The sequence below is a fragment of the Phoenix dactylifera genome, chromosome 16 (assembly GCF_051530095.1).
Source record: "Phoenix dactylifera cultivar Ajwa chromosome 16, Ajwa_hap1_PhDact_Kaust_v1.1, whole genome shotgun sequence".
Lineage (NCBI taxonomy): Eukaryota > Viridiplantae > Streptophyta > Magnoliopsida > Arecales > Arecaceae > Phoenix > Phoenix dactylifera.
The window spans coordinates 23,689,800-23,716,503 of NC_143205.1; the positions used below are offsets into that span (position 1 = coordinate 23,689,800).

The 26,704-nt window shown below is 41.7% G+C and overlaps 3 protein-coding genes across 7 annotated transcripts; 1 reads left to right on the top strand and 2 right to left on the bottom strand.

Moving 5' to 3' along the window:
• Nucleotides 1-1,800: 1,800 nt before the first annotated feature.
• On the top strand, nt 1,801-11,876 carry LOC103723995 (phosphate transporter PHO1-2-like). 3 transcript variants are annotated; one of them, XM_008815115.6, is made up of 15 exons: nt 1,801-2,234; nt 2,959-3,012; nt 3,092-3,341; nt 3,424-3,790; nt 4,015-4,063; nt 5,192-5,266; nt 6,215-6,344; nt 7,359-7,479; nt 9,460-9,709; nt 9,831-9,935; nt 10,046-10,090; nt 10,216-10,368; nt 10,584-10,865; nt 10,958-11,094; nt 11,197-11,876. In XM_008815115.6, the coding sequence occupies exons 1-15, from the start codon at nt 1,995-1,997 to the stop codon at nt 11,285-11,287; spliced, it is 2,349 nt and encodes a 782-aa protein (XP_008813337.3). In that variant the 5' UTR covers nt 1,801-1,994; the 3' UTR covers nt 11,288-11,876. The 3 variants fall into 3 exon arrangements, 2 of the variants coding, with proteins under 2 accessions (XP_008813337.3, XP_088568629.2); XR_015973996.2 differs by lacking the exon at nt 11,197-11,876 and having other exon boundaries at nt 10,541-10,865; XM_088712503.2 differs by lacking the exon at nt 10,584-10,865 and having other exon boundaries at nt 11,197-11,573.
• Nucleotides 11,877-13,253: 1,377 nt separating this feature from the next.
• On the bottom strand, nt 13,254-17,667 carry LOC103721711 (KIN14B-interacting protein At4g14310-like). The gene is made up of 3 exons (XM_008812022.5): nt 15,422-17,667; nt 14,377-15,008; nt 13,254-13,851 (listed from the first exon to the last, which is right to left on the bottom strand). The coding sequence occupies exons 1-3, from the start codon at nt 17,330-17,332 to the stop codon at nt 13,323-13,325; spliced, it is 3,072 nt and encodes a 1,023-aa protein (XP_008810244.4). The 5' UTR covers nt 17,333-17,667; the 3' UTR covers nt 13,254-13,322.
• Nucleotides 17,668-19,472: 1,805 nt separating this feature from the next.
• Nucleotides 19,473-26,565, bottom strand: LOC103721720 (Ankyrin repeat family protein). 3 transcript variants are annotated; one of them, XM_008812042.6, is made up of 3 exons: nt 26,160-26,530; nt 24,323-25,959; nt 19,473-20,119 (listed from the first exon to the last, which is right to left on the bottom strand). In XM_008812042.6, exons 2-3 carry the CDS (start codon nt 25,880-25,882, stop codon nt 19,733-19,735), a joined length of 1,947 nt encoding a protein of 648 aa, XP_008810264.1. In that variant the 5' UTR covers nt 25,883-25,959; nt 26,160-26,530; the 3' UTR covers nt 19,473-19,732. The 3 variants fall into 3 exon arrangements, with proteins under 3 accessions (XP_008810264.1, XP_017702265.1, XP_038970938.1); XM_017846776.5 differs by having other exon boundaries at nt 24,323-25,962; XM_039115010.3 differs by having other exon boundaries at nt 24,323-26,565.
• Between the last annotated feature and the right edge of the window lie 139 nt (nt 26,566-26,704).

Below are 26,704 nucleotides of genomic sequence, written 5' to 3' on the forward strand. Positions count from 1 at the left end.
CGAGTGATTTATCCAACTTGATGTGAGTGTGATACTAAAATGTAACAATATATCATGGATTCATGAGAGGGGTAGAGGGTGTCTCCAATTATTTTTCGTCCATTGTTCTCAGTTCTTCAGCGCAAAGAAAAATTTATTTTTGTATTTTTTCTAGTCTTTAATAAAAGCAGAGTCGCTATCTCTTCCTTTCTTTCATCAAAAAAAAAAAGATACAGCCAGTAGAATTAAGAGCTACAATTTGACATAACTGTGAAGAAAGAACCTTCTGGTGTGTCAAGAAGATCTCACCGAAATGCTGGATTGTATAGGAGGCAACTTAGTCGGCAGCCCTATTCACCTTCCGATACACATATACAGTCTGAAAGGCACTACAATCTCATATCATTTGCCAAATGTCGTCGAGTAGAAGACGTCCATGCCCCTTCTCTCGAGATATGATCCTGTCATTTCATTCGAATAAATCTCAGCTCTTTTTCTGACAACTTATTGAATTAGATTTGCCCTAGTAGCCAATAAATGGCCAATAAGCTATCAAGAAAGTTGAGCAGAGAATGGGTTCCGTTTTCCTTTCTCCTGAAGCCTATTTTTTTATTTTACATTTTGGTAATTAAAGAGAATCTATTTTTTATGTTCCAAGTTGCGACCTCTCTGTATAATAAAACCATATTAAAGATGAATGCTATGCCTTCTATATAAAGGAAAAAAAGGAAAGATGAATGCTATTCACAACAATTTTTATATAGGTGTTTAGCTTATATGATGCTAGTAACAGAAAACATCGAATGTTGTGATTTCTCGAGTGGCCACGAGGCATGGAGTGAAGTTTATGAGTTTTTCCCCCTCTTTTTGTTCTTTTTGAGACAGAGAGGGTGAGAGAGAGGTACAAGCTCATAAGATTTAATTTTTTTACAAATATAAAGAAAGAAAAAATATTAGAAATCAGCACCAAGCCAAGAGTTCAACTATGCAAGGCTTTCACATATGTTAGAGACCAGATAACCCCTTTCTAAAAATATATATATATAAAAATCAATACTCTTTTTTCCCTTATTACTCATTAGTTTTATCCTCTTTCCTCTTATTAGTTTAATAAATAAATGTTTACCGAACTTATTTTCTTATTGATTCAGACTGAAAGAAAGATGGGGAGATGAGGAAAGGGGCATAGAATTATAATTGGACATTGTTGAAAAGAAAAATGAAATATTGTTGTAAGTTTTTATTTCTCACTTTCTTTTTTTGATAACACTTTTCGCCTTCTTTATTTTGATTTTCTTTTTGTTTCGAGCTTATAACTAACATAAAATACAATTGTAGGTTTTTATTTTCCATCTTCTTTGATCAATAATACTTATTATCTTCTTTGTCAATTTATTAGCTGCCACATAACCTCTATTAGAGTTAATATAAATATAAATTTAATTTAACTTACATTTATAATATTTTTTAAATTTATATTCAAAATATGTTAGCTAAATAAGTTGACAAATTATCGTCTTAATATATAAAATAATAATAATAATAAGATTTATTTTTATTTATTAATTTTTTAATGCATGTGCCCATGTGCTGATCAATTCAGCAAACATTTAAAAAGAAATAGGACAATTTCATCCTTATTTGACTGGATTCATTTGATTGATTCAGTATAATTCAAAAGAAAAAACCAAAATTCAAAAAGGCGAATAATTTTTCTTTTAATTTTTTTTCCATTTTCAAAAAAAAAAAAATCTTCTTTACGGTTCCCTTCCCCAATCACCCGCCCTTTATATTTAAACAATTCAAGATCGAAACGGCGGCGAGATTCATCCTATTATCCACCGTACACGTGCCCCGACATTTGGGCTCATCGCGCTCTCTATCCGCCTATATATAACCCCTGCATCTCTCTTCCTCTCTGTCTCCCCTTAAACCCCACCCTCCCTCCCCCAGTCTCCATAGATTGGAGACAGCCATGTATTTCAAGAAATAGGGGAGAGAGATCGGGAGAGGAAATGGTGAAGTTTTCGAGAGAGCTGGAGGCCGAGCTGATCCCGGAGTGGAAGGACGCCTTTGTGAACTACCGGCAGCTCAAGAAACATGTCAAGAAGATCAAGCTCTCCCTCCTCAGGTCCTCCCCGCCGCCCTCCGATGGCGGCGACGCCGCTGCCCACCCCTGCTACGGCTTCACTCTTCTTGATCCCCTCCGCGCCCTCGCCGCCCGCTTCTCCGCCCGCGGAGATGAACCCCTCCAGGTGCTAGATCCGATGAACTCTCCCCCCAGCTCCGATCCGTTCGTCTTCGATTTTGCTAATAGCATTTGGATTTTTTTTTCGAGAATTTTCTGAAATGAAGCTAGATTTTTTTTTTTTTTTGTATATTTCTTTCTGACGAAGTTTCCGGAGATTTCGTTGCCCTTTGCAGTTATTTTTTGGGCATTCTTTTACAAATTATTTTTTGGATCGTCAAGATTCCGGAACGAAAACGACGAAAGGCTCAGTCGCTGTTCGGGCGAGTGAAGTCCGTCGGAACCGTTAGGAGGCGTGAGCGCGTAGCGAGTTCCGTCGTGTTCTCCGTGACGCGGCCTCGCCGTTCGTTTCATTTCCCGCTCTATCTGCATTCAGTTTAGAAACGGCAGAAGCCTTTTCATTTTTTCTTCGTTTTTCCGGTCACAGCGAAAGCATGCCCTTCTCCTTTCTCGTCAAATATATTGCGGAACATCGTTAGATAATTAGCCTGATCCCGGGGTGATTCGTCAATCCAGACCGTCCAATTGCTGGTTCCTATTTTGGACTCGTTCGAACAAAATCTTTATTTTTTGCTAAAAACAAAATCTTTATTCTTATGAGGAAAAACTCTTATTTCCAGTCGACCGGCTTGGGGGCATAACCCGCTCTCGTTATTAATTATTTTACCATAACCCGCTCGTTTTATTAATTATTTTAGCATTTATTTTTTAATTAATTATTGTTTTTGTAGACGGACGAGGAGAATTTGTACGAGATGGAACTCGTTCGATCAAGAGAAGACGAGGTAGTCCTTAATATTGACTATAATATTATTAGTTTTTGATTCAAGAAATATTTAAATAGACATAAATCAATGAATAAAGGTAAAGGAGTTTCTCGAGAAATTGGACGAAGAGCTCGATAAGGTGGAGAATTTCTACGAGACCAAGGAGAACGAGTTTTGCGAGCGAGGCGAGATTCTCAGAAACCAGCTCCAGATCCTTGTGGATCTCAAGCAGATCATCCTCCATGACCGCCGCCGCCGCCGCAGCAACAGCTCCTCCTCTCCGGCCTCCCCAACCTTCACCGCCGCCGGCGCCTCCCCGCGCCTCAGCTCCCTCTCCTCCTTCTCCGGTGGGAATCGTAATCACCGTCGATTAAATGTTCCCTTGATCGGATGGGCAGCCAGTGGTTTCTGATGTGGTGGCGTTGGCAGAGAGCGCGGCGGAGACGGATCCGATGCCGCCATCGTCGGGGGGATCGCCGGTGGCGGGCGAGGTGATCGCGGCGCTGGAGAGGAACGGGGTGAGCTTCATCGGGTCGGCGCGGAGCAAGGCGAAGAAGTGCGGGAAGTCGAAGGCGCGCGCGGCGGCAATGAGGATCGACATCCCGGCGACGACCCCGGGGCGGACGATCTCGGCCGTCACCTCGATCATTTGGGAGGACCTCGTGAACAGCGCACGGATGGACGGATCCGGCGGCGGAGAACAAATCAATCAGAAGAAGATCCAGCGCGCCGAGAAGATGATCCGAGGGGCCTTCGTCGAGCTCTACCGAGGGCTTGGACTCCTCAGGACTTACAGGTCCGTACACCAAAAGACCGATTTGCCCATGTCGTAAAGGTGATCATTAGCGGGTACGTGGGGTAAATTGGTCACTTTACTACGTTGCATTGACGTGGTGTCTCGCTTGCATGTCGGAGTGATTGACCATTTTATCCTCTTGTATTCTCTCTATTCTTTATTGTTAATATAATCTTACTTTTTTATTTTTCTTCCATCGCTTTGATTCCCTACTTTTGTGGCAGCTCGTTGAACATGATGGCCTTCGGGAAGATACTGAAGAAATTTGCCAAGGTAAATAACATGACAGCCCCCGGCAAGGGGAGACCATGAAACCATAATAGCATATCGGAATTATAATCAAGTAATGGAAAGAAAAAGGTCTAGGTTCGTAGTATGGACCGAGACGATCCATGGGCTCAGATTTGATGGCCTCATTGGTAGCAGAATCAAATAACTTTCTGGGTGATGACGATACTGGTTGATTGGTTCGAACTGTTTAAGATAAGGACGTAAGGTTCCTTGGACCATTCGCCAGGCAATAGATAACGCATCAGTTGATGAGATAGGAGATGTCAGATCGGCCTACGTTCCAATCCCACACCATTGGAAAGTCTTATCCTGGAATTTTAGGAAGAGGGCGTTTTAGTCTGTTGATACATAGGTCACATTCCGACAGCGTAGCTACTCTCCTAACCAAATCAGCTGCGGATGTATACCTGGCTAAGATTCGTATCATGAAATATAGTAGTGGAAGAGGCACTATCCGCTGTCCCTCTCGGCCGAGCCAGTGAGAGAAGGAAGCGTGTCAGTGATAGGCGGCTCGTCTCTCGCATGAGAGGCATGAAAATGATAGAAATTAACAAACGATAGAAATTAACAAACAAGCCTGTAAACGAGGCAGAAAAGAATGTCAGGGATAGTGAGACGGAGATGTCCTTGTTTCTGATGCAGGACGGCTACAGAGAAGAGAGGGAAGGAAGAAAAGGAAGGGAAGAGGAGGAGGAAGGAGAAGAAAAAAAAGAAAAAAAAAGGCTTTTTATTCAATTATTTATTAATCTTAATTAAGTGTATGGATCCATATATATATATATATATATATATATATATCACAAAATAACAAAAATACCCAAAAAAAACAATTCCATAAAAGTTCTAAAATAACAATATGCAAACAAGCCCAATCAATATATAATCAAATCAATCAAGCTACAACAAAAGTGGTTGGACCATCCTCCTGTGACGACCGTAGCCCCGCATAACAGGCGGTCTGGTACTGATGTCCGCACCTGTTTCATGTTGTCTATATATTTTTCTCTTTTTCTTTGATTTGTTAGGTATTAAGGGGCACTTCTTTCGTTTGTTTGTATTGCCTGCAAACTGTTTGTATTGGAACTGAATTCAGCTACTTGTGATGTGAAGGTAACGGACCGGCAAGAAGCGTCAGAGTGGTTCTTGAAGAAGGTAAAGAGATCGCACTTTGTCAGCTCTGATAAGGTACGCGGGCATCTATTCCATTTATGTATACTTTTCATGCCTTTTCGTTTTTTTTCTTTTGGCTAGTTTCTCTTTCATTATCTTCTTGCTTCAAGCGCACCTAGCTATCTTTCATGCCTCTTTATTGCTAGTTTATCTTTCATTATTTTCTTCCTTCCTGGGCCAAAAGCTCACCTACCTATCACTCTGCTCTAATACTTAAGACTGTTTGGATGCTGGTCAGAGGATGGATAATATAAGGTTATCCACTAAACCGACCAAATACCATGTAAGAAGGCACGAATAACCTTACCATTTGGTGGATCAAAAAGGAAGTCGACCAGTTTAAAGTTTTTTTGAGTATTGGTGAAGTAACTTCAGCTACCCACTAGCCTATCTTTCCTCGGGTGGCATTTTTACCGTTTTTTAATTGTCATTCCTTCACTTTGTAAGATACCGTTAAACTGAGTGATGAGTGAATAATTTTATTCGCTAATTAGCTGATTAAGAAATGATTCAAGATATATAGCAAAGGTTATATATCTAGTCGTATGTGCATGGGTTCCTCGCAAGCTAGGCTCACGCGCGGCAGGAAGGCCTCGCTATTCTGCAGGAGTGTTATGCCATGGACGAAAACACAACGTGATAAGGAAGCCATTTCCTCGTAGATGGATGCCGTTGCAACGTGTGTCCTGGCTTGGTTGGTAAAGGGTTCCTGCCACACCGGCTTCCTTTTTAGTGGGGCCCAAATCCGTCTAGCTGAATTGAGAATCTGAATCCTCGCCGTACGAAAAATGGCATCTTTGGAAGTTTCATCAGACGACGTGCCGTGGACACATAAAAAAAAACTTAAAAAGAAACTATTATTAAAAACTAATAACTTTGGCTTGCTTTCGTGGTCTTCAGGCTGCTAGTTTTAACACTAAACATGGGTGGATTCACTAAAAAGTAAGTAAAATTTCGGAATAGGTGGTAAAGCTGGCTGACGAGTTTGAATCCATTTTCGTCGAGCACTTTGCAAGCAATGACAGGAAAAAGGCAATGAAGTTCCTCAAGCCTCACCAGCCCAAGGACTCCCATATGATCACCTTCCTTGTAGGTATGCTTCCGTTGCTACCTTTATTTATTGTTTATTTATCATCTGAGGAATAATGAAGAAAATGAGACACTTATCCAAAATTTATTGATTGAAAGTTAGAGTATTTACAAAATTAGGGTCATTGTTTATATTATCATCAATATTTGAAGTAAATATTGGCATTGATATAGAAGATAGATAATAACAGTAGTATTTGCAGTAGCTTTCATTAAATTAAAAGCACAAATCATATCAATATTGAATGCTTAATGGGCATCATTTTGCTAGGCGTGCAAGCCATTGTGCATTTTTCTCTGCAGTGTGCATTTTGCATTGCAGAGATCAAAAATAGCAAATAAGATTCGTACCATTCTTTACGTACAAATGTGCAATGTAGAGGATTCAAAGAAATGAGAGTTCAGATAGTCTATGATGCAACTTTTGCACCATAGGATATGATACTATTTTGGATAACCACTGTATTATTCATCATAAAAAAAAAAAAAAACTTATATATTTCTGAAAAATAATGGGATATATACCGTTAGTGCAATATGCGATGCCGTAACGAAAATGAGCTATTCATCTTCAAGATTGGTTACATCTTAGCTACAGGCGGTGGTACCATATTTTGCAGTACAGGATTCCTACCGCAGAGGAATGCCGATTCTACTAATTATGTTCCCACCTGAACCCCGAGTAGTTGAACGGGACCATGACATTAGTTACATGTAATGGCTAATATGTATCACCTATTTGATGGTGACACTGGCACAAGCCGCACAACAGTCAAAACCTGTACGAGCCTCTAATTCATAATGTTCTCTTCATGCTTTATATATATGTCATTTCTTGAGAGAACATGCAAAATTCCAGTGTTATATATGAAAATTTCGAGAATAAATGGAGGATATAAATTTGGGTAAAGTTTCCCTGCTGGTTTTGTCTCTACTCCGTTGTGGCCGTGCGATACTCTTCCTCTCGTCTCAAACTTCCCTTTTCCCTAATGTCCGTGATGTGTTTTTCTGTTTGCAGGTTTGTTTACAGGCAGCTTTGTAACTTTGTTCAGTGTGTACGCCATCTTGGCTCACTTGTGCGGCATCTTCTCTTCCCCAACAGAAGCCGGTTACGTGGAAACCGTCTACCCTGTTTTCAGGTACTCCGAGGGCCCATACGCTAGGCTTCTCCTTCCATGCAAGATTTCTATATTACAAAGTTCTGGCATCTCTTCTTTACTCAGCTGTTTCTCAGCTATCATTTTTTTTTCTTTTTTGAGAAATGTTTCTCCATTATCATTATCAAAAAGGATTTCACTAGAAAATAATATGGTATATGTGAGGACCCGTGCGGACGTATGTTTAGTCCCACATTGGTTATTCGCTGGGTAGATCCTAGGTATTCATACAAGATCAAGGAACCTAAATAATATCTTCTAGCTAGCCATTTTGGGTGAGGTCTTGGGTTGTTACAAATGGTATCAGAGCGGACCTGGGTCATAACCTATATGGACTAGGGAACATTGCAGCACGGATTTAATTATTGGAGCTGACCACGGGTTGATCGTGGTGTTTGTGATTAGATTGGAGCATGTGAGGACCCGTACAGGCGTGTGTTTAGTCCCACATCAGTTATTCGTTGGGTAGATCCTAGGTACTTATACAAGATAAAGGAACCCAAATAATACCTTCTTGCTAACTATTTTGGATGAGATCTTGGGTTGTTACAGTATTTATTAAGAGCTAAGTTACCTCCACCGGAAAATGAGCCTATTAAGGAAACCGTTTAGCTTGCCTCATGACTTGTGCCATTAGATAACATTTCATAACCTACATGACGTGTATCAAAAGGGATTTCCCTAGAAAATAATATGGTATCTATTAAGAGCTAAGTTACCTCCACCGGAAACATGACTCGTGCCATTGGATAACATTTCATAACCTACATGGCGTGCATCACCGGTATCTGACTGCAAGTGAGACTATATTGTGCTTGGTTGCTGTTTAACCACAAAATAAGGTATGCTAGGAATGGTCAGAGGAACTAAAGTGACGAACTTCGACTTCCATTCAAAATTAGAGCTAATTTTGGGTTGGTGATGATGGTTAATAGAGCAAGTTTTCAAGGGTAATTCTTATGATAAGAGGATAAGTTACAACCTACAACATTTTTTGATTTCCAAACATGGCATTTCTTTTTGTTACATTTTATGTGCCTTCACATCATCTGTGCAGGAATTTGAAAATTCATAAAATATAGGGTTAAGTCTGTTGTTTTTCTCAGGTTGCCTACTGATAAAATAAGATGTAGTCTTGTCCGTTCCAGGATAATTTGCGGTGTCTAGATATCTACCAGATTATCGTGTACCTGCACGTGTTTATCGCAGTGCATATCAATGTAGCCCATTAATGATTGAATATCTTTATGGTACCATATTGAGAAAACAATTGAAATGTCTCTTATTTCTCACTAAAACCGAAAAAGTACTGTCCTTGTTTTTAATTGTCATTCGTCCACTATCACAACGGTCACATGTTCTCATGACAGCCCACTAGCGGATAATGGTCAGCTATATATGAGCCCCTCTTTTCCGAGTGACCCAAACCCCACTAACATCATGAGTAAGATTCCATAGAAATACAGTGTAGATCGACTTTAATAATGGCACACTCACTTCCACTACTCGGTTCCCACTTTTCTCTGTAAGATATATTGCAAACAACCAAGGATCAGCCGTAGGAATACTATCGAATATTTCTACTTTTCTACTGTTAAGTTTACCTGTCACTATTCCTCAATAATCCTACAATAGAATGATTTTATGTTTCTTGGAAATGGAAAAGATGGACGCATCAGGTTCATGATGCCTATCTAGCGTTATGATAAAATTAACAGCAGTGGCATTAGTTAAGCATACAAAAACCTGCCTGGTATTTGGGAACCCGAGTCAATGATAGGGGATATAAGTAATATTTTAACAAGCACATATACATAGCATCAAATTGGATAATTATGCTTGCTTACCCATATGTGGTTTCGCCTAGACTATTATACATGTAATAAAATCAGTAACTGCATGCATCTGTGATCATGAAGGCTTCAGTCGAAACTAAATCATGCTGGTTATTGGCTTTTGCAGTATGTTTGCGCTTCTTAGCCTGCATATTTTCTTGTATGGATGCAACATATTCCTGTGGAGAAGCACCAGAATAAACCACAACTTCATATTTGAGTTCAATCCAAGCAGTGCTCTGAAGCACAGGGATGCTTTCCTCATCTGTACCTCCTTCATGACCACAGTTGTAGGGGCTATGGTCATCCACTTATTGCTTCGGTCTGCTGGGGTCTCCCCACAGCATGTCAAGGCCATACCGGGAGTTCTCTTATTGGTACCAAATCCGCAACCCCAATTATACATGACGTTGTAGAAAATGTTCCAGCAGAAGTGCACTCTTATAGACTACCTGAGCAATCAATCTCATTGCTTATAACTTCCACTTTTCGTTTCAGCTGTTATCTGGATTACTAATCTGCCCGTTCAATATATTCTACCGCCCAACTCGCTACTGCTTCCTGCGAGTGATCCGCAACATCATGTTCTCACCATTTTACAAAGCAAGCATCATCTCTTGTTATTCTTTTGCTTTTTTGTTATGATCCTATATATCACATGAATCATTGTGGTGCCTAAGAGCTCTTTTCCTAATGGTTGTGATGCGCTGCAGGTGTTGATGGTGGACTTCTTCATGGCTGACCAGCTAACCAGCCAGGTGAATGGATTCCTTTTCTATATAAAGAATACTGGCACTAATTATATATACTTGGTGTTACACATTTTTGTTGCTTCTGTATGCGGTTTCTCAAACCCATAATTAGTTGCTACAACCTATAACAGATCCCACTTCTAAGGTACATGGAATTCACAGCATGCTACTTCTTGGCGGGAGGCTTTAGAACACATCCTTACGAGACCTGCACCCGTAGCCATCAGTACAAGCTGTTGGCTTATGTCATCTCCTTCCTTCCTTACTACTGGCGGGCCATGCAGGTAATTGATGCTCTAATAGGTTCTACTCTCAGATCTTACCGTCGTCCTAATCTTGAAATCGTAGCTATTTCTTTCTATTTTATTCTCCAATTCGAGACTTGAGTCCTTGCGAGAATGCATGTATTGGCATCGCATGTAGCACCTGTTTTTGTGCATCAATCTATTGCTGCAGCCAATTAGGCAGCTGACACTTGGCATGGGACCATGTTCCCTAGTGCGCCAGGAGATACATCGAAGAGGGGTACGATGCCAACCACTTGGCAAATGCTGGGAAGTATGTGTCGGCCATGCTCGCAGCGGCTGCCAGGTGGAAGTATGCAGTGGAACCCACTCCACTGTGGCTGGCTGCTGTGATCATCTTTTCCACTGCTGCTACCTTGTATCAGCTGTACTGGGACTTTGTTAAGGATTGGGGTCTTCTCGATCCAAACTCACGGAACCCATGGCTGAGGGATGAGCTGATTTTAAAGAACAAGTGCATCTATTATGTCTCCATTGTGAGTGCAATAATCTAGCTTGCTTCTACGCTCATCAGAACAAAACGTCATCCCACTCTCCAACGAAGTTCTGTAACTCTTTTGCAATGCAGGCACTGAATTTCCTACTTAGACTTGCATGGATAGAAAACGTGATGCGCCTCAACCTGGGGCAGGTTGAGAACCGGTTGGTTGATTTCTTGTTAGCTTCAGTGGAGATCATTCGACGTGGACACTGGAATTTTTACAGGTAATCTACTCTTCATCGTGGATTCTGGATATAATATTAATCCGGTAATCATATATCTGAGCTGGAACGTGTTCTGATCTTTGGTTCAATTATTGTTGCAAGGTTGGAGAATGAGCACCTGAACAATGTGGGCAAGTTCCGGGCAGTGAAGACTGTCCCTCTACCATTCCGCGAGTTGGACTCGGATGGATGAGAGGAAATAGTTGCTCAACAATTGCGCATAATTAGATTAAGAGGTTCGAAGGAGGTGGAGCATGCCGAAGACCTGGAGTGAATATTGCCTTTGCCACCTCTCTAGTCTCTTCCAATCATATATATATATATAAAATATTGCCTTTGCCACTGCTTGTGGCACGGGGTAGGGCCTGACTTGGAGTGGAGGATCCGGTTATGCAGTGAAGAACAGGGAATTCCTGGTCAGACGCGAGGATCGGATCGATCCGATGGAATAAAGCATGACATTAACTTAACCCTATCCCCCCCCCCCCCCCCATCCCCACCCCCCCCCCAAAAAAAAAAAAAAAAAAAAATAAGAAGAATAAATTCTTGTTTGGTTTCTCTTAGCCCCTGTATGAGGTCATTATTCAATAGCAGACGAACAGGAACATGTTGGTGTTCGAATGCATGAGAAGGGGAAAAGAGAAGATTAGCAGTATCATTTGTCTAGTGCTGTGTGGATATAAACTTCATTTTTTTTTAATAGAATTCAGTCTAATCGTTGAAATGTCTCCAAAGATCGCTGGCCAAAATCAAATGATTAGACTAAATAAGCTTTTGCTGAACACCGAGAGCTTGGATCTTTACTGCTACGGAAATTTGTAGTCAGCAAATCCGTCACACTGGTGAAGACCCAACCATTTGCCCTGTCACCTGTCATGCTACCGACTAATTCGCAGGTGTAACGACGACAAATGGGAAAACTTTTAGGGAGGCACGGTGGTCCAAGAGATACAGTCAATTACAAATCTACAACTTGGCATACTTTAAGCTTGGTTCTGTTAGATGCGGGAAGCAGGAGCTGCTTACGAGCGATCTCGTCCTTCTATATTCATTGAGATTCGTGAGAATACACGATCTCTCTACATACGGTTGCAAGACATCATCACTTAAGCACGGATTTCAAAGTCCATGCGTCACGCTAAAGTCCAGTTACATGACGGATCAAACGTGCAGTTATCAGGTGGAATCAAAGCTTACAGAGCACTAGACCCTTTCCAAGACCAGTCTAGTCCTCCTGCTCGTATGGTGGTCCTGTTGTAGATTGCACCACTAGATTGCATCATTGCAGTGTGATCTCCACACTTTAATTAGGTTCTGAGCCACAATCATGCCAGACTAGATTGGTATCTTTCTGGATCTCCATCACTAACAGATAGCGATGGGTGCTTAAATATTTATCACTTTAATTAGGTTCCGAGCCACAATCATGTCAGATTAGATTGGTATCTTTCTAGATCTCCATCACAAACAGAGAGCGATGGGTGCTTAAATATTTATCGTGTACTCACGTACTTGAGTACGCAAAGGGCGGTCTCCGTCGCCCTTGGCTTAAATAATGACCGCCGCTTGGTTACGAACCCGCATTGTAGCTGTTAGTCTCAAAGTGTGGCGTATGAATGTACGGGTGCTTCCTATGCATAACCAACTTGCGCGGGGGAAAAAAAAGTTCATAGTGTGAAAAAAAGTTGTTATGAGACAATAACCAAGCATGTCAGTTTGAATCTAACATTCCCCTGAAAGGAGGTAAACATTTTAAAAATCAATAAAATCCAGGATAATGACTTCACCGAACATGAAGTCATGTTTTAAACCATAATTTTCCCTAGATTAATGTACGGGTCATTAGAAATCCTAAGCAGAGACACTTGTCGCAAACCATCACTGTGAAATCCAGAAGAGCACCAGAAGACCGAGAGCGGTAACTTCCAAATTGCAATTGCTACACCTTACATGCTCCGAATATGCTTACAACCATGACAAAGAATATCTTGATTCCATATTTCTACAACTATATGCTTACATCAACCCAAAATTACATAAGACAAAGCAACGTTACTGAATAATATTATAGGCCAGCAAGTGTTTTGTGGATATATATATATATATATATATATATATATATATATATATATATATATATATATATATATATATAGAGAGAGAGAGAGAGAGAGAGAGAGAGAGAGAGAGAGAGAGAGAGAGAGAGAGAGAGAGACAGAGAAAGAGTTCTAGAATAAATACCTCCAAAAGGCTGGGCGGTCTTTTGATATAATAAGAACCCGTGATCCCGAATAATCAAACGTAGGGCAATATAGATCTTCAGGACCAATGGTTTCTTTCAGTCTTGTGTTCGCCTGATCCATGCCGAAGGCTTGTGATCCTTCATCTTTGTGGGCATCAAACACAAACAATCCCATCCCACAGATGCCCATGACAAGATTGGTGTTGCTCCACACCTGAGTTATCGAAGCATGGTGACAGTGGGAGTTGAATTCTGGCAGTTCATACGTCGCCACAATCTTCCCCATGCGCAACGAGTAGTGTTGCACCCGTGAGCGCGGACCACCCTTCATTGGCGAACGTCCTTCAGTGCTCCCAATAAATATGGAGTCCCCATGAGAAAAGATTGAGTGGCCAATTGCTCCATGCCTGCCCATTTTGAGGCCAATACCACTTGGGAGGCGGAAATCAAACGTATTGACACTTTCTTGTGTGCAAAAAACACCATCATTAACCCCCACTTCAGATGAACTCACTCTGCATTTGAAAAAGAAGTAACATATTTAATTAACATAATATAATAGAGTAACAACAACAGCAACAAGCAGCTGTATAGCTTTCAGGTTTCCTTTCATAGTGAAGAAACAATGCCAAATACCACTCCCACCTCGAATATCTCGTCATCATTCATGGATACATCTCTAAAACTAGCTCTTCAGGGAAATAAGACCGAACCAAACTAATTCATTTTTATTTGTTACTCGTCATGGATAAAAATTCCGAAAGGATTCTGAAGTTTCTTTAGTTTGTTTACTGAAGATATTCCAGGGTTGTAGGATCAAACCACAGCATGCAATTTAGAGACTGGTATTAAAAATCAGGTATAAAGAGGAAAAAAAATAAAGTATTTGCTGGAAGAACGAACATATTCAGCAGGTTCATCATCAAAAGATGAAAAATCTAAAGATGACTTGGTGCATTTATAGATATGACTCTTCTAAGCTATGATGAACATTACTGAATAAATAACTAGAATAGAAAACCAGGAAAACAGGGGCTCACCTCTGGCGAACACCACCACCCACTTCAGCATCAGTGTTACTGACATGAAGGGAATACACCTTTTTACCAGCAGAAGCAACAGACAGCAGAGGGTATGGACGGAGTGAATTCACATCCCAAAGACTAATGGCATCTGTTGCCGCTATGATCACCTTCCCCCTACTTTGCCATTGCAGAGGGCTCGAGTATTCCATCCCCATTACTGGATTATTCGCTTCCCACTTCATTACCAGATCCCCATCACGGATATCATAGGCAGTAACAGTTTTCTGCCTGCTCGCACAGGAAATCAAGAGAGGTCCACTTGGCCTGTACCACCATTGCCGTCTTTCCAAAGAAGGCATTGCACAGGGAGCACTTCTTCTGAATAAACTTATGTTGGAGAGAGGGCCAAGTATCCTCCTAGATGATGACGTTGTAAAAGAATTGGGTATTTCATCCTCAACCCGAAATGCTTTGACATCTCTTGTATAAAAATCCCATGAACAAAAACCAGAGTCCAAGCTATTCCCAGCTGATGCTGCAACAACATACCTTCCAGAACATCCATCTGCACCAGGGGCACGAATTAACCAGCAATCACCCCATAAGTTATAGGATACTCCTTCTGGAGGCTTATATTCAGCTTTAACCTGCAAAAATACCTATGAATCACCATTTCATAGTATAATGTCTATTACGCTTCCTTATTTATATATAGATGCCTCGCAACTTCACACCTATGCATGGTACTAGCAAATATAAATAACACAAAAAAGAAAGGACATAGAAACGCATGCATGTGAATATGCAGCATAAAAATGCACATTTAGACACTACCGTCTACAACTACGAAAAACACATACCACAGATTATAATTATTAATAGATAGAATATAGCCTTTATTAAAGAAAAAAACAGCTAGAAAATAGCAAAGTGCATATGGAAGAGTTTAAGAGATTATTGCTTATACCATACATAAATAACAACCAAAGGGAAAGACATGAAGTAGAAAACAATTCAAAACAATAACCAATAGGAATGTCAACAATAGAAGTATTGGTACCTCATAGTTAGCAATGTCATAGTAAGAACAAGATCCATCATCATGAGCTACAAGAACAGCTTCTCCTCCCGAAACAAACCATCCACCAGTTGAAGGCTTGTGTCCTATCTCACACAACCGATCCCTGCAAGCTTCCTCAGTCTCTACATGTACCATCATTGCAGGTTTGTTCTCCTGGTCATTAAACACTTCAAGCTTCTCCTTTGCTAGAAGCTGAATTTCCTCCTGATAATTACCAATTGCCTTCTTTGAAGCACATTTTGCCGCTGAAGTACCTTCCATCCCCACTCTCCGGACTGCAGCGAGCATGATCCTATCTTTATCAAGATCAAATTGTTCTGTGTTTACAGAAGCCAAAACCTCCGAGGCAATTGGATTTTCATCAACGGGGCTAAGTGACCATTCTTGCAGCTCTCGATCCCCATGATTTTTCAACAAGTTTGATACTTGTTCTCCAGAAGCACCTGATGATCTTTGGCTCCCTGATAACTTGTGATGAGGAAAGAATCTAGCCTCCAATTCTTCATGATTCAATCCTTTAGCTGAATGTTTAGGATCAATAAACTCCCCAGATTGACTTGTTACCATTTTTTTATTTATCAAGCTATCAAATTTTATGATTTCAGATGGGCCCAACTGACCTTCAGTCGGATCCATCGCATGACCCATGGCTTTCTCGATTCCAGATATCTCGTCCTGAATATCAGAAAGGATCAGCTTTGATTCATCTCGGTTGTTAACATCCAACATTTCTTTTGTGCGCTTAATCTCTGAGGCAATTTTTTGAACTCTCCCTTCTAATAAAGCCAACTTCTCATGCAGCTTGCTCGGATACTTACTAATAACACGAACACCCTTCATATCCCCAGCAATCTTCTCAAATACCCTAATACTTTCCGATGATTTCTCCACCACTTCCACGTTCTGATCCAAAGAAACAATACCATTTCTTTCACTTTTCTCTATATCCAAAACCAAGCAATCTTTATTCTTCTGATTCACCATAACATCAGAACCATCGTCCTTACCAGTCCCACCCAGAACTTTTGCATTATAAGGCAAGGAACTCCTTCCCTTTGGATCATCCAGATTCCGAACGCCGCCCAAAGATTTTGCATTCCTAGATACTGAACTTGTAGCCAAGACAACTTTGTCTTTACAGATCTCTAGTGAACCACCTTTGTTTTCATTTTTCTTGCTCTGCTTCGATGCTACCAAATGACTACCATCTTTTTGATCTTTAGTGATTCTTACACCATTAATCCCCTTTCCATTTACCGAATTCAGCTCTGAACCAAGAGCATCTTTCTTGGTACAAACGTCGGAGTCTGTGGCACAGTTTGCAGGTGTAAATCTAGCTTTTCCTGAGTTTCCATTCGAAACCTTAGAATTATTCTTCGCCAGTTGCAAGCCTAAAACCCCACTAGACTTGCGATTCTCTAAAACCCTAACCCCACTGACGGATTTGTTATCCTTCCCCTGCTGACACTTCTCCAAAACCCTAATCCCGCCCACGCTCCTCCTCCCACCGGCCCCGGCCTCTAGATCCCTCCCTAAAGCTCTCCCCCTCCGATCGGAGCCCGAAACGCGGTGGTCCCCGCGGAGGTCAGAGATCAACCTCGGAAAATCCGACGGGGTTGGGTCCTTACCTTGCAGCATGGACGACGTGGACCACCGGACTCCGGTGGCAGCGGCGGGCGGTTTCTCGACCAGCTTCGGCACCAGCCTCGGACGACTGGCGGAGATCTTCCCTCCGGAGAGGGTTCTGGGGTTCTCTTTCCCGGCGGCAATGGGGGTTCGCCGGACGGCGTTTCCTCTCTCCTTGGGCGTGGACTCCGCAAGTGATTTGCGGGGCTTCGACGCCATGAGCTTCCCCCCGCCGCCGCCTCGCTCCTTGAGCTTCAACGACATTTCTAGGGTTAGGGTTAGGGTTAGGGTTTCATTTTCCTCGCGGATTGGAAGGGAGGGGAGAAGAGAAAGGAGAAACAGAATGGTGGGAAAAAAAAAGTGGGATTTTTGGAGAGCAAGAGAAGGAACAAGAGAGAGTTTGGGGATTGCCCTTTTTTCGTCGTTTTCTATGGAGTTCCGGGCTAGAATTTTGCCGAAAGGTGTTAAAAGGATTTGAATTTGAATTTTGGTTCTGGAGGGAAGCGGGGTGATTTCGCAAAGTACATTATACACGTGTCAGAAGCTTGTTTGTCGAATGGTGCTGTGCCTGTGTGGTACGGAGAAAGGAACAGACATTCGATGGCGAACGCTATTTGGTTTTTTTTTTTTTGCTTGAAACGGGTGATTTATACAATACGTGTACGAATACATCCAAGAAAATCAAGATACAGCAACTCACGGAGCGCTGGTGGTAGCTCTCCCTCTTCTGACCAAAGGGTGTATCCTGAGTGGTGGGCCGCATGGGCCGCCACCCAGTCAGCCGCCCCAATGGCCTCTCTAAATACATGCTTGGCCTGAAGGACCCCCCATTTCTCATCATCATCTCAATGTCACGGACCAAGGGGTGGTCTGTGCCGTCTCCCCGTGGCCCCATCTGAATCCATCAAATAACCGTGGCCGAGTCGCCCTCCAAAATAATCGAACTAGCCTGCAACACTACTCGCGCATGACGCAGATCCGCCCAGGCAGCTCGCAGCTCTGCCCCTGATACAGATGTGTCGAACAGCTGGCAGCTTAAATGGGCGGTCGAGATTGATGGGCACACTGATCTGGATCCATACACGGTTAAAATTGAGTAAATAAAACACCGACCATACACTGATCTGGATCCATACACTGATCTGGATCTCCTTGAGCAGGTTTGATTTACTGGCTTAGTCAGACTGGAACTCGACCATTCAAGATAAGACACCGACCAGAAACGAACAAACAATTAAGGTTAAGGCGGAAAATATGATATCCCTCTAAATCGGTTAAAGCATACGGCGATATTACCATTTTTTATTTTTTTGGGCATATTTCTACCCACGACGCAACATCAATTCCTCGTCAACAATAAAAATATAAAAAATAATATAAACCAAATATTAAAAAAATTGTTTTTGTTCATAAAAAATTATATCTAATGGTCTCTTTTTGTTCTTCCAAGACCATAGTTTACTCAACATAGCCGAACGACCCAGTCCTTAAAAGTGCTGCTCCTTGTTGTTAACAATAAATGTCAGCATCATTTATGATAACGTTATCTATTTTATATCATCGTAAACAGTAATAAAATGATGTTGAAACTCTAATATGAGCTCCTTATGAATTCTCACACACAAACTTCATATTTTGGAGCCCGGTTTGCGTAAGATAAAAGCAGGGCGTTATGTAAGAGTAGTCATATTTATTCAAGGACTTTGTAAAAGATTATGCATTACCCACATAGCAAAAATTAAATAGTGAAATGTATATTTTCTACATGTGCGGTGAGAACATATAATTTTCCAAATTCAAGAGAGGTTAGTGGAGTTTATTCTAAAATTTATATTGGCTCATAAGCCACTGCACCATTTGGACTTTGAATCCCCGAATTTGATATAATAATCTAATTAACATATTTGAAGGCTTGGTTGCACCATAAAAAATGAAGGGAATTTGGCACGGGGAAGCTTTTTAATTTGATGTTTCTGCTTCTGAAGGAGAACAAAAAGCGCAGCCGATTTATCAGTCATAGGCATGAACAGTTTGTATTTTTATACAATAACTACAGATGTTCAGTGCCATAAAAATTAAAAAAATTGGTAGTACCACCACAAAAATTCTCAAAAATAAAGTTAAATTCTGAATCTGAGTTACCAATTGGCCCCACGACAGCACCAAAATTGAGTCCTGTAGCTCCCGTCTCCATCCTTGAACCAATTTCGTGTAATATGAGAGATATTAAACTCCTGATAAACCAACAATACAATAACAAGGGAAAAAAACTTGCCCTCAATGGGGAGACAAATTCTCGGAGCAAATCATCCATCGGAAAGGTACGAAGATTCGTGCGACCGATGATTAATTAATTGGTACCTCATGAAAGAAGAAAAATAAATCACATGAACTGGAGGTCATGTTCTCCAATTAAACATCACATATTTCTTTTTTTTGCTTTTCCTGGGTGACAGAATATTGTGTTCATACAACAGGAGGACAAGCACCCTCAACCAGAAAAACAAACTAAAAACAACTGGCATCTCCAAAAATACACAAGGAAAAACAAATTAAAATGCATCAGAACAAGGATATAATGTACTTGTCACTGAATTTCCAAATAAACAAGATCACTTCTTCCTCTAAGATTTCAAATGCAAATGAATAATATTATACTGTCTTTTACTCCTCAAAACCATCCGTCAGTTGCTGGCAATCCAAACTTTTGGATGTTTGCTTCCTACTACTACCCCGCTTGCTTCTAACCTTCTTGGCCTTCATTCGGCGCTTTTTTTCATTTGCATCAAGCCAAGTGTAGTCTGTAGGTATATGGAAAGGATCAATCTCATCTTTCCAGCTTCGGCCATCACTGCCATCACTAGATTGCCCACCCCGGCTTCCCCTCATCCATGAATACCATGAACCTGATGATTCTGATTCTTTGGCTTTGCTTTCCTGGAAATGTGTCGGGCTGGAAAGTGGGGTTGCAAATTCATCAGGTGGCTGTAGCTCTTCAAACTTTGTAAATGTGACAAGAACTCGGATCGTTGGAACAATTGGGATGGCTACCTGAAGTAGATGGCAAAGAAAGCTTCAACTCAATCTTGGTAAGTGAAATATGTAATATATGCAAATAAAATAGTATCTAAAAAATCACTAGATTTGCAGTTTGGATCCTTAGATGCACACATCAAGCAACTGACTGGTAAAACCATAACAAATACAAAGGTGGGATACAAGTAGCTATGACTTTTTGCTGCTAATGAGAGAATTAATTCATTGTATGTGTAATTCTCACTGTTGCCCTTAAACTTTCCCCCCTCATATGAGAATGGAAAACTGGAGCATTTTCTGCATCGGTGGATGAAGAATCACGAACATAAGAATTTCTGGTTTACCATGTTCCCAGAAAAAAAAGTTGGACAATTAAAATACAGATAGAAGCTCAGGAAAGTAAGGAGCAAGTTATCAAATAAGCTCTTGTTTTTCTAAAAACACATCATGGCTTGCTCCATTAGATGGTGCTACAGAGAGGGGAACAAGGCAAGTATTCAACTGCCATAAAGAGACGTCGAAGATTAAATTGGAAAGCCCCCCAGCGTTGGGAAGATGGGAAGCTTACTTCTGGATGGAATACTGTCTGTCTTCTGCAAATTGAATAAAGCTAAATAGATGGATATTATCTTATATAAATACAAAAAGATCATGAAAAAATACGAACACAACTGTCATATCTTTGGAGAACATTTTGTAGTAGCTCATTGTAGCAAACATTCTGGTCTACTATCAAGGAAAATGCATTCAAGCATCTTCAAAAAGCTGAGGCATCGGCTCCAAAGGTTAGGCCCAATGTTGGGTCAGTCCAGGCTCAGAACAGCAAATTTGGAGTAGATGCTGAACTGTGGCCCACCCTGGCTGATGCACATATCTACTGCCTGATGATCTAGCAGTTGGCGTACCCAAGTTTATATCTCATTATTCCAAAAGAAAAAAACCACTAATCCCTTTCTGTTAGGTGAGGAAAGATGAATTGCTCTAGATAAATTATTTCCCCTTATCTCCTCCTTACAAATGATTAATTAGAAGCAGAAAAATATTCACCTCTTGTAAAGCAGTAGCTGTATAATCTATCCTATGACAGTTACTACCAGAGTCATACATCTTACACCATTCAGCAGTTAACATGCCCAAGATTATGTTCCACAAGGCTACAGTAACAAGATTAAATAGCCCATGTCCCTTCATTTTTGTAGCACTTTTTTTTAAAAAAAAAAAACAACGAACGAAAATTATACTATAAAGAGCATTTTGTATTTTCTGCTGACCTAATTATCAGGACTAGAAATTTCACTTCTCAAAGGAAAAGCTGGTACAAACTTTTACATCATAAAGCTATTCAACCACTGTAAATATATTTTGTATTTTCTGCTCTGATACCATTTCTAACAACCCAAGACCTCACCCAAAATTGCTAGTCGAAAGGTATTATTTGGATTCTTTTATCCTATATAAGTACCCAAGATCTACCCAGCGAATAACTGATGTGGGACAAAACACACGCCCACACAGGTCCTTACATACTCTCCATGTTCAAGTCCTGACGTCCTCGTCAGGCTAAGGGTTCAAATTCATTCAAATCTAAGCACAAATACCACAATCGGCTTGTGGTCAGCTCCAATGAATCCGTGCTGTAGTGTCCCCTAGTTCACATAGGTTATGGGCCGGGCCGCTCTGATATCATTTCTAACAACCCAAGACCTCACCCAAAATGGCTAGCCGCAAGGTATTATTTGGGTTCCTTGATCCTGTATAAGAACCTAAGATCTACCCAGCGAATAACCGATGTGGGACTAAACACATGCCCACACAGGTATGACATTTACGGTAGTTGAACATCTTTGTGATGTAAAAGTTAGTACCAGCTTTTCCTTTGAGAAGTGAAATTTCTCAAAGTAAAAGTTTGAGAAATTTACGGTAGGTGTATGACATTTACGGTAGTTGAACAGCTTTGCGATGGAAAAGTTTGTACCAGCTTTGTGAACAGCTTTTCCTTTGATAAATTTCACTTCTCAAAGGAAAAGCTGGTACAAACTTTTACATCACAAAGCTGTTCAACTACCGTAAATGTCATACACGTCTATTACCAGGTCATCAATCCAAAAAATGGGACTACGGTAAGTTATCCAGACCAAGTGATTGCTTGCCTCGCTGATCATGTAATAAGCTTTCATGTCTTTCACTGAAGATGAATAGTCATTCCTAGCCAGAAGCCCCTCAACCTGGTAAATCTTTACATGGCACAGATTAATTGTGTCCCTCATAATCATCTAAATCATCTAGATCACAGCCAAATGATTTTTCTTGTTCTCTAAATATGAAACCGCCTAACCAACATATTTAAAGATCAAGTTGGTCATTTCAAGTAGTTTCCATCAACGAAACAATTTTCTATTTACTTTAATACATAAACTAATGATTCCAACTTTTTTCCTTTCTTAAGGCTGTTCTCATCAAAGCCAGAAATCAGTAAACTATATGGGATGCTCAGTAGATACTAACCCCACATAAGAAGATTCAGTCTGCCATTTAGATATTGAAAATTCGATCAGGCAGACAAGCAAAGCAGTGGAGAATGCTTAGAAGAGATCCAGAATTGCATGTTCATAAAAGATCAAGTAGAAAGGCGGAAAAATTAAGCATATTTAGGATGGTCAAGAACAGTATGAAATTATAATATTAGAAATCGAGTAGAACTTTTAAAGGATAAAATCATAGATGTGGAAAGTAGCTAAGTAATTTCAATGATGTTCATGTTCATTGGACGATCATTATCATAAAGTGCTTGCATGCCACATATAGCACCAGAAAAACAAAATAACGGGAAAACTTTAACCAGATATAGAAAGATTAATGCCAAGAATTCTAGAGGAGGAAAATATGCATGTGTATTATGGTGGAGACCTTCAAGATCATGCAAGGAGTAGTAGAATATATAACCGAGCAAATGGAAGATAAAAGAACTTTGAAACCACTCATTGGCCAGAATTTTGTGTCATATCTGAAATTGGGATGAACATGAGCACTTATCTTAGAACTTTTCACCTTCAATGCTGGAATCAATGTCATGTAGAGAAACAAGTCAAAAAGCTCTGTAATGTACCAAAGCAAAAGTTCTTTGTAAATAGCACTGATGCCCATGATACAAGCACATAGTAAGTTGAGTTGGGATCTTCTTTTCTCGACTGAACTGGAGTCTCCAGTTCTCAATCACAGACCATTGGTACATCCCTCAATGGCTCGTGCTTGAGCAGGGGATGTACACATCCTGCCTTGTCCTGTGTCCCACTCAATGTGGCTGTCATGCAATATGCAGATGGTCCATAACCGTGAACTGGAAGTCTGGAACTCTCCAGTTCTATCAGAAACGACAGATCGAGAAGATCCAAACTCTAGTAGATTTTAATGGAACTTTCCTGAATAGACAATTAAACACTTAAAGAAAGGAAAATTCAGACACCCTAGGAGCGAACTAAATTCAGACGCCCAATTACGGGCAAACAAAAAGGCCCTCAATCAAGTAGATTCAGGACTTCATTATGCCTGACTAAAATAAGATTGAACAGAGTTCTTCCTCAAATTGAGAATCCAAAATACTAACCAAACAATCCTCGGGTTCCCATAAAGAAAATGTATTGCCACAAATACTCTCCCAGATAAACCTTTTAAATAAGACACTGTTAAAAATTGAGATTATAGCTTCATTGGTTCGACTATTTATGAGTAAGTGAGAACAATAACATGTGCATTTTATTTTAATAGCCAAAGACACCTATAAATTCTGGCACCTATAACAATAATCAAAAAACACACAGAAGGATAGGACAGTCAGCTTTAGCTAAATGCAATGGTTACTGAGACAACATAAGCATCTTTAATAATGCCTAACAGAGAAGCCCAACACATATTGCTCTGAACAAAAAGAGATGCAGAATTGAAAGCTGAACATGTGAAAAATTGGAATACACGTGGGAGTACCAAATTCACTACAAACCTCAGCAACCTAGATCTGCAGATCAAGGTTGCAAAAGGAATGAGAGATCATCATCAACCACTCCTTTTTGTAATAAAACTGCGAAATTAGATGCTGCTAATCGTTAACCAAAATTGCATGAGAGATAACTTTTGTCAATCCAAACTCATTTTAAAAGGGTTTAAGTTCGATGAAGGGAATAAGACCAAAATGGTAAAGAGTATCACAAATGCAAGGGTTACCTTGACAGGAAAGGTGCCTTGAGGCAGCTTAGTAGTCAAAAGCTCCCTGAGCCTCCTCACGGCCTTGACCTTGTTGGCTAAGACATCAAGCAAGGGAAGAAGCTCATCCGTTTTCAAAGGAAAGTCTGGTGTTAACCACAAAACCGGCCTCAACCCCTTCTTGTACTCGCTCTCATGCTTATTAGAGTCGCCCGCGGATCCACCCTTCTTCTTCTTACTGCCCTTCTCCTTCCCCTTCTTAGTATCTCCAGGGTCCTCTCTCGAGGACTCCGTTTTCTGATTTCCATTCTCTGGGGTCAACTTTGACAACTTCTTTTGGTTTTTTGGATCCTCCATGTCCTCCCCTCGACTGTTCTTGGAAGCCCTTTTACTACTCCAACCAAACCAGCTCTTCCTCTCCTTGGTAACACCATTGGACTCAGAGTTCTCCACACTCTCAAATCCTCCACCCTTCCCATCGTTGTCATCAAAACCCTCTGCATGACCCATCCGAAGAGCTGAATCCAGTTGCATCCTCTCCTCAGCTGTCAAGACATCATCCAACTCCCCATCGAGCTCCCCACCATTCGCCGTTCTTTCTTCATTGTCAACCGCAAATAACTCCTCATCAGTCATGGCACCAGGGACCCTCCTCGACTTCACACTCACCATCACATGAAGCATGTCGTAGACCTTGGCCTTCCAACTCCCGACCATCTCCGTCCTCTCCTGCCGCCTCCAGTTCAAGTGCGAGACCAGGTCCGCCTGAGTGACATCAATCCCCGGCCGGTACATGTTGGTCTGCGACATCAAGGCTACCTCATGAGCCACCTCCGCCTCTGTGGGCTTGGCACCAGCTCCTTCGAGAGCATTAGTGATCTCTCTCTCCTTATGGGCCAGCACGATCAACGACCCGGGAGGCAGCGACGGTCCTCCGTCCTCCGACGACAAGCCCTCGCCAAGGAAGAGGAACGTCTGGTCGGAGCGCTGGATCCGGAACCCATCGAAGCCGGCGAGGGTCATGTCGGCCCTGAGGTTCGGCCCCCGCTTCCATATCCGGTAGGTGTCTGACGGCGCAATCCGGCCGATGAAAGGGATCACCGAGCTCTCGAAGTGGAAGGTGATCTCCATGTAGAAGTCCCTGATCCGGGCGATGGACGCGACGATGCGAGGGAGGCGGCGGCACCACTTGGCCCAAGCCAGGGGCTGGTAGTGGCGTGCTATGATCATGGCGATGCTGTCCTCCCGGGTGCACACGGCCTCCTGGAGGGCGGACCAGCCGTGCTCGTTCTGGAGGGACCAGTCGGCGCCGACCGACATGAGGATCTCCGCCGAGATCGGGTCGCGAAGCCGGACAGCGAGGTGGAGGGGGGTTTCGCGGTGGGGGACGTCGCGGCGGTCGATGACGCCGGAGACGGCGTCGGAGGTGAGCTCGGCGGCGAGCGACTCCTCCTCGGTGGTGACCTCTCCGGCCTTCGGGAGGCGGGGTAGAGCCGCCACGATCCGCCGGAGACCCGCGTGGTCTCGCCGCGCCACCGCGAGGTGGGCCGGGCTGTGAGCGTACCTCGATAGATCCTCCATCCCAATTCCTCGATCTCTTCCTTCGGTTCCTCCTCTTATTCTCGGTTTTCTCTCCAAGCCCTAATTCCACTCATCTACTACTACAGCAAATCGGAGCTAAAGATCAGCTTTTCAAAAAAAAAAAAAAAATCTTGAAACTTGTTCTAGGGTTTATATCAGTGGGAAAACCAAGATTGGAGTGTTTGGGCGGCAACTGAGTGGGATAAACCATGATTGAACCTGGAATAAGGAATTAGAGCAGTAAAACCTTGGAAAAAATCGAACTTTCTGCTGTTACCTTCTCCAAGTTCCACCTCCATGGCCGGACCTTGGATCGGCTTCCACAACAGTCCAGGATTTAGCTTTTAGAGATCACCTGGAACGCCGGAAATCGAGGAGGATCTAGCGACGAGCCCTAGATTAGGTAATAACACTCAGATCTAGAAAAGAAAATTCTAAAAGAATCGACTCAAACACAAACGAGATAGATAGGAATTAGGAGAAGATTGGGGGGGGGGGGGGGAGGAATCGAAAGAACGGAGAAGAGAGAGGAATGAATCGGATCTAAGATTTTTGGCAACGGATGGAGAGATCCCCGGACACGATCGAAGTTCACGCAGTTGCAGTGCTGACACAATGTCTGACCCACTCTCTCTGCTCCGTGGTCTCGGTCTTTCCGGGTGCCATTGCGTGCATCTAGAGAGAAATTTAAAATGAGGGCTTGTTGTTTAGGAAGAACTACGAAAGTGCCACCGCCGTAGCGGGCCCCTCGTTTCGCTGGTTTTTTCCGACTATTACGTTCGTTGTTTTTTTTTTTTCCGTTGTTTTTTTTTTTTTTTGGGG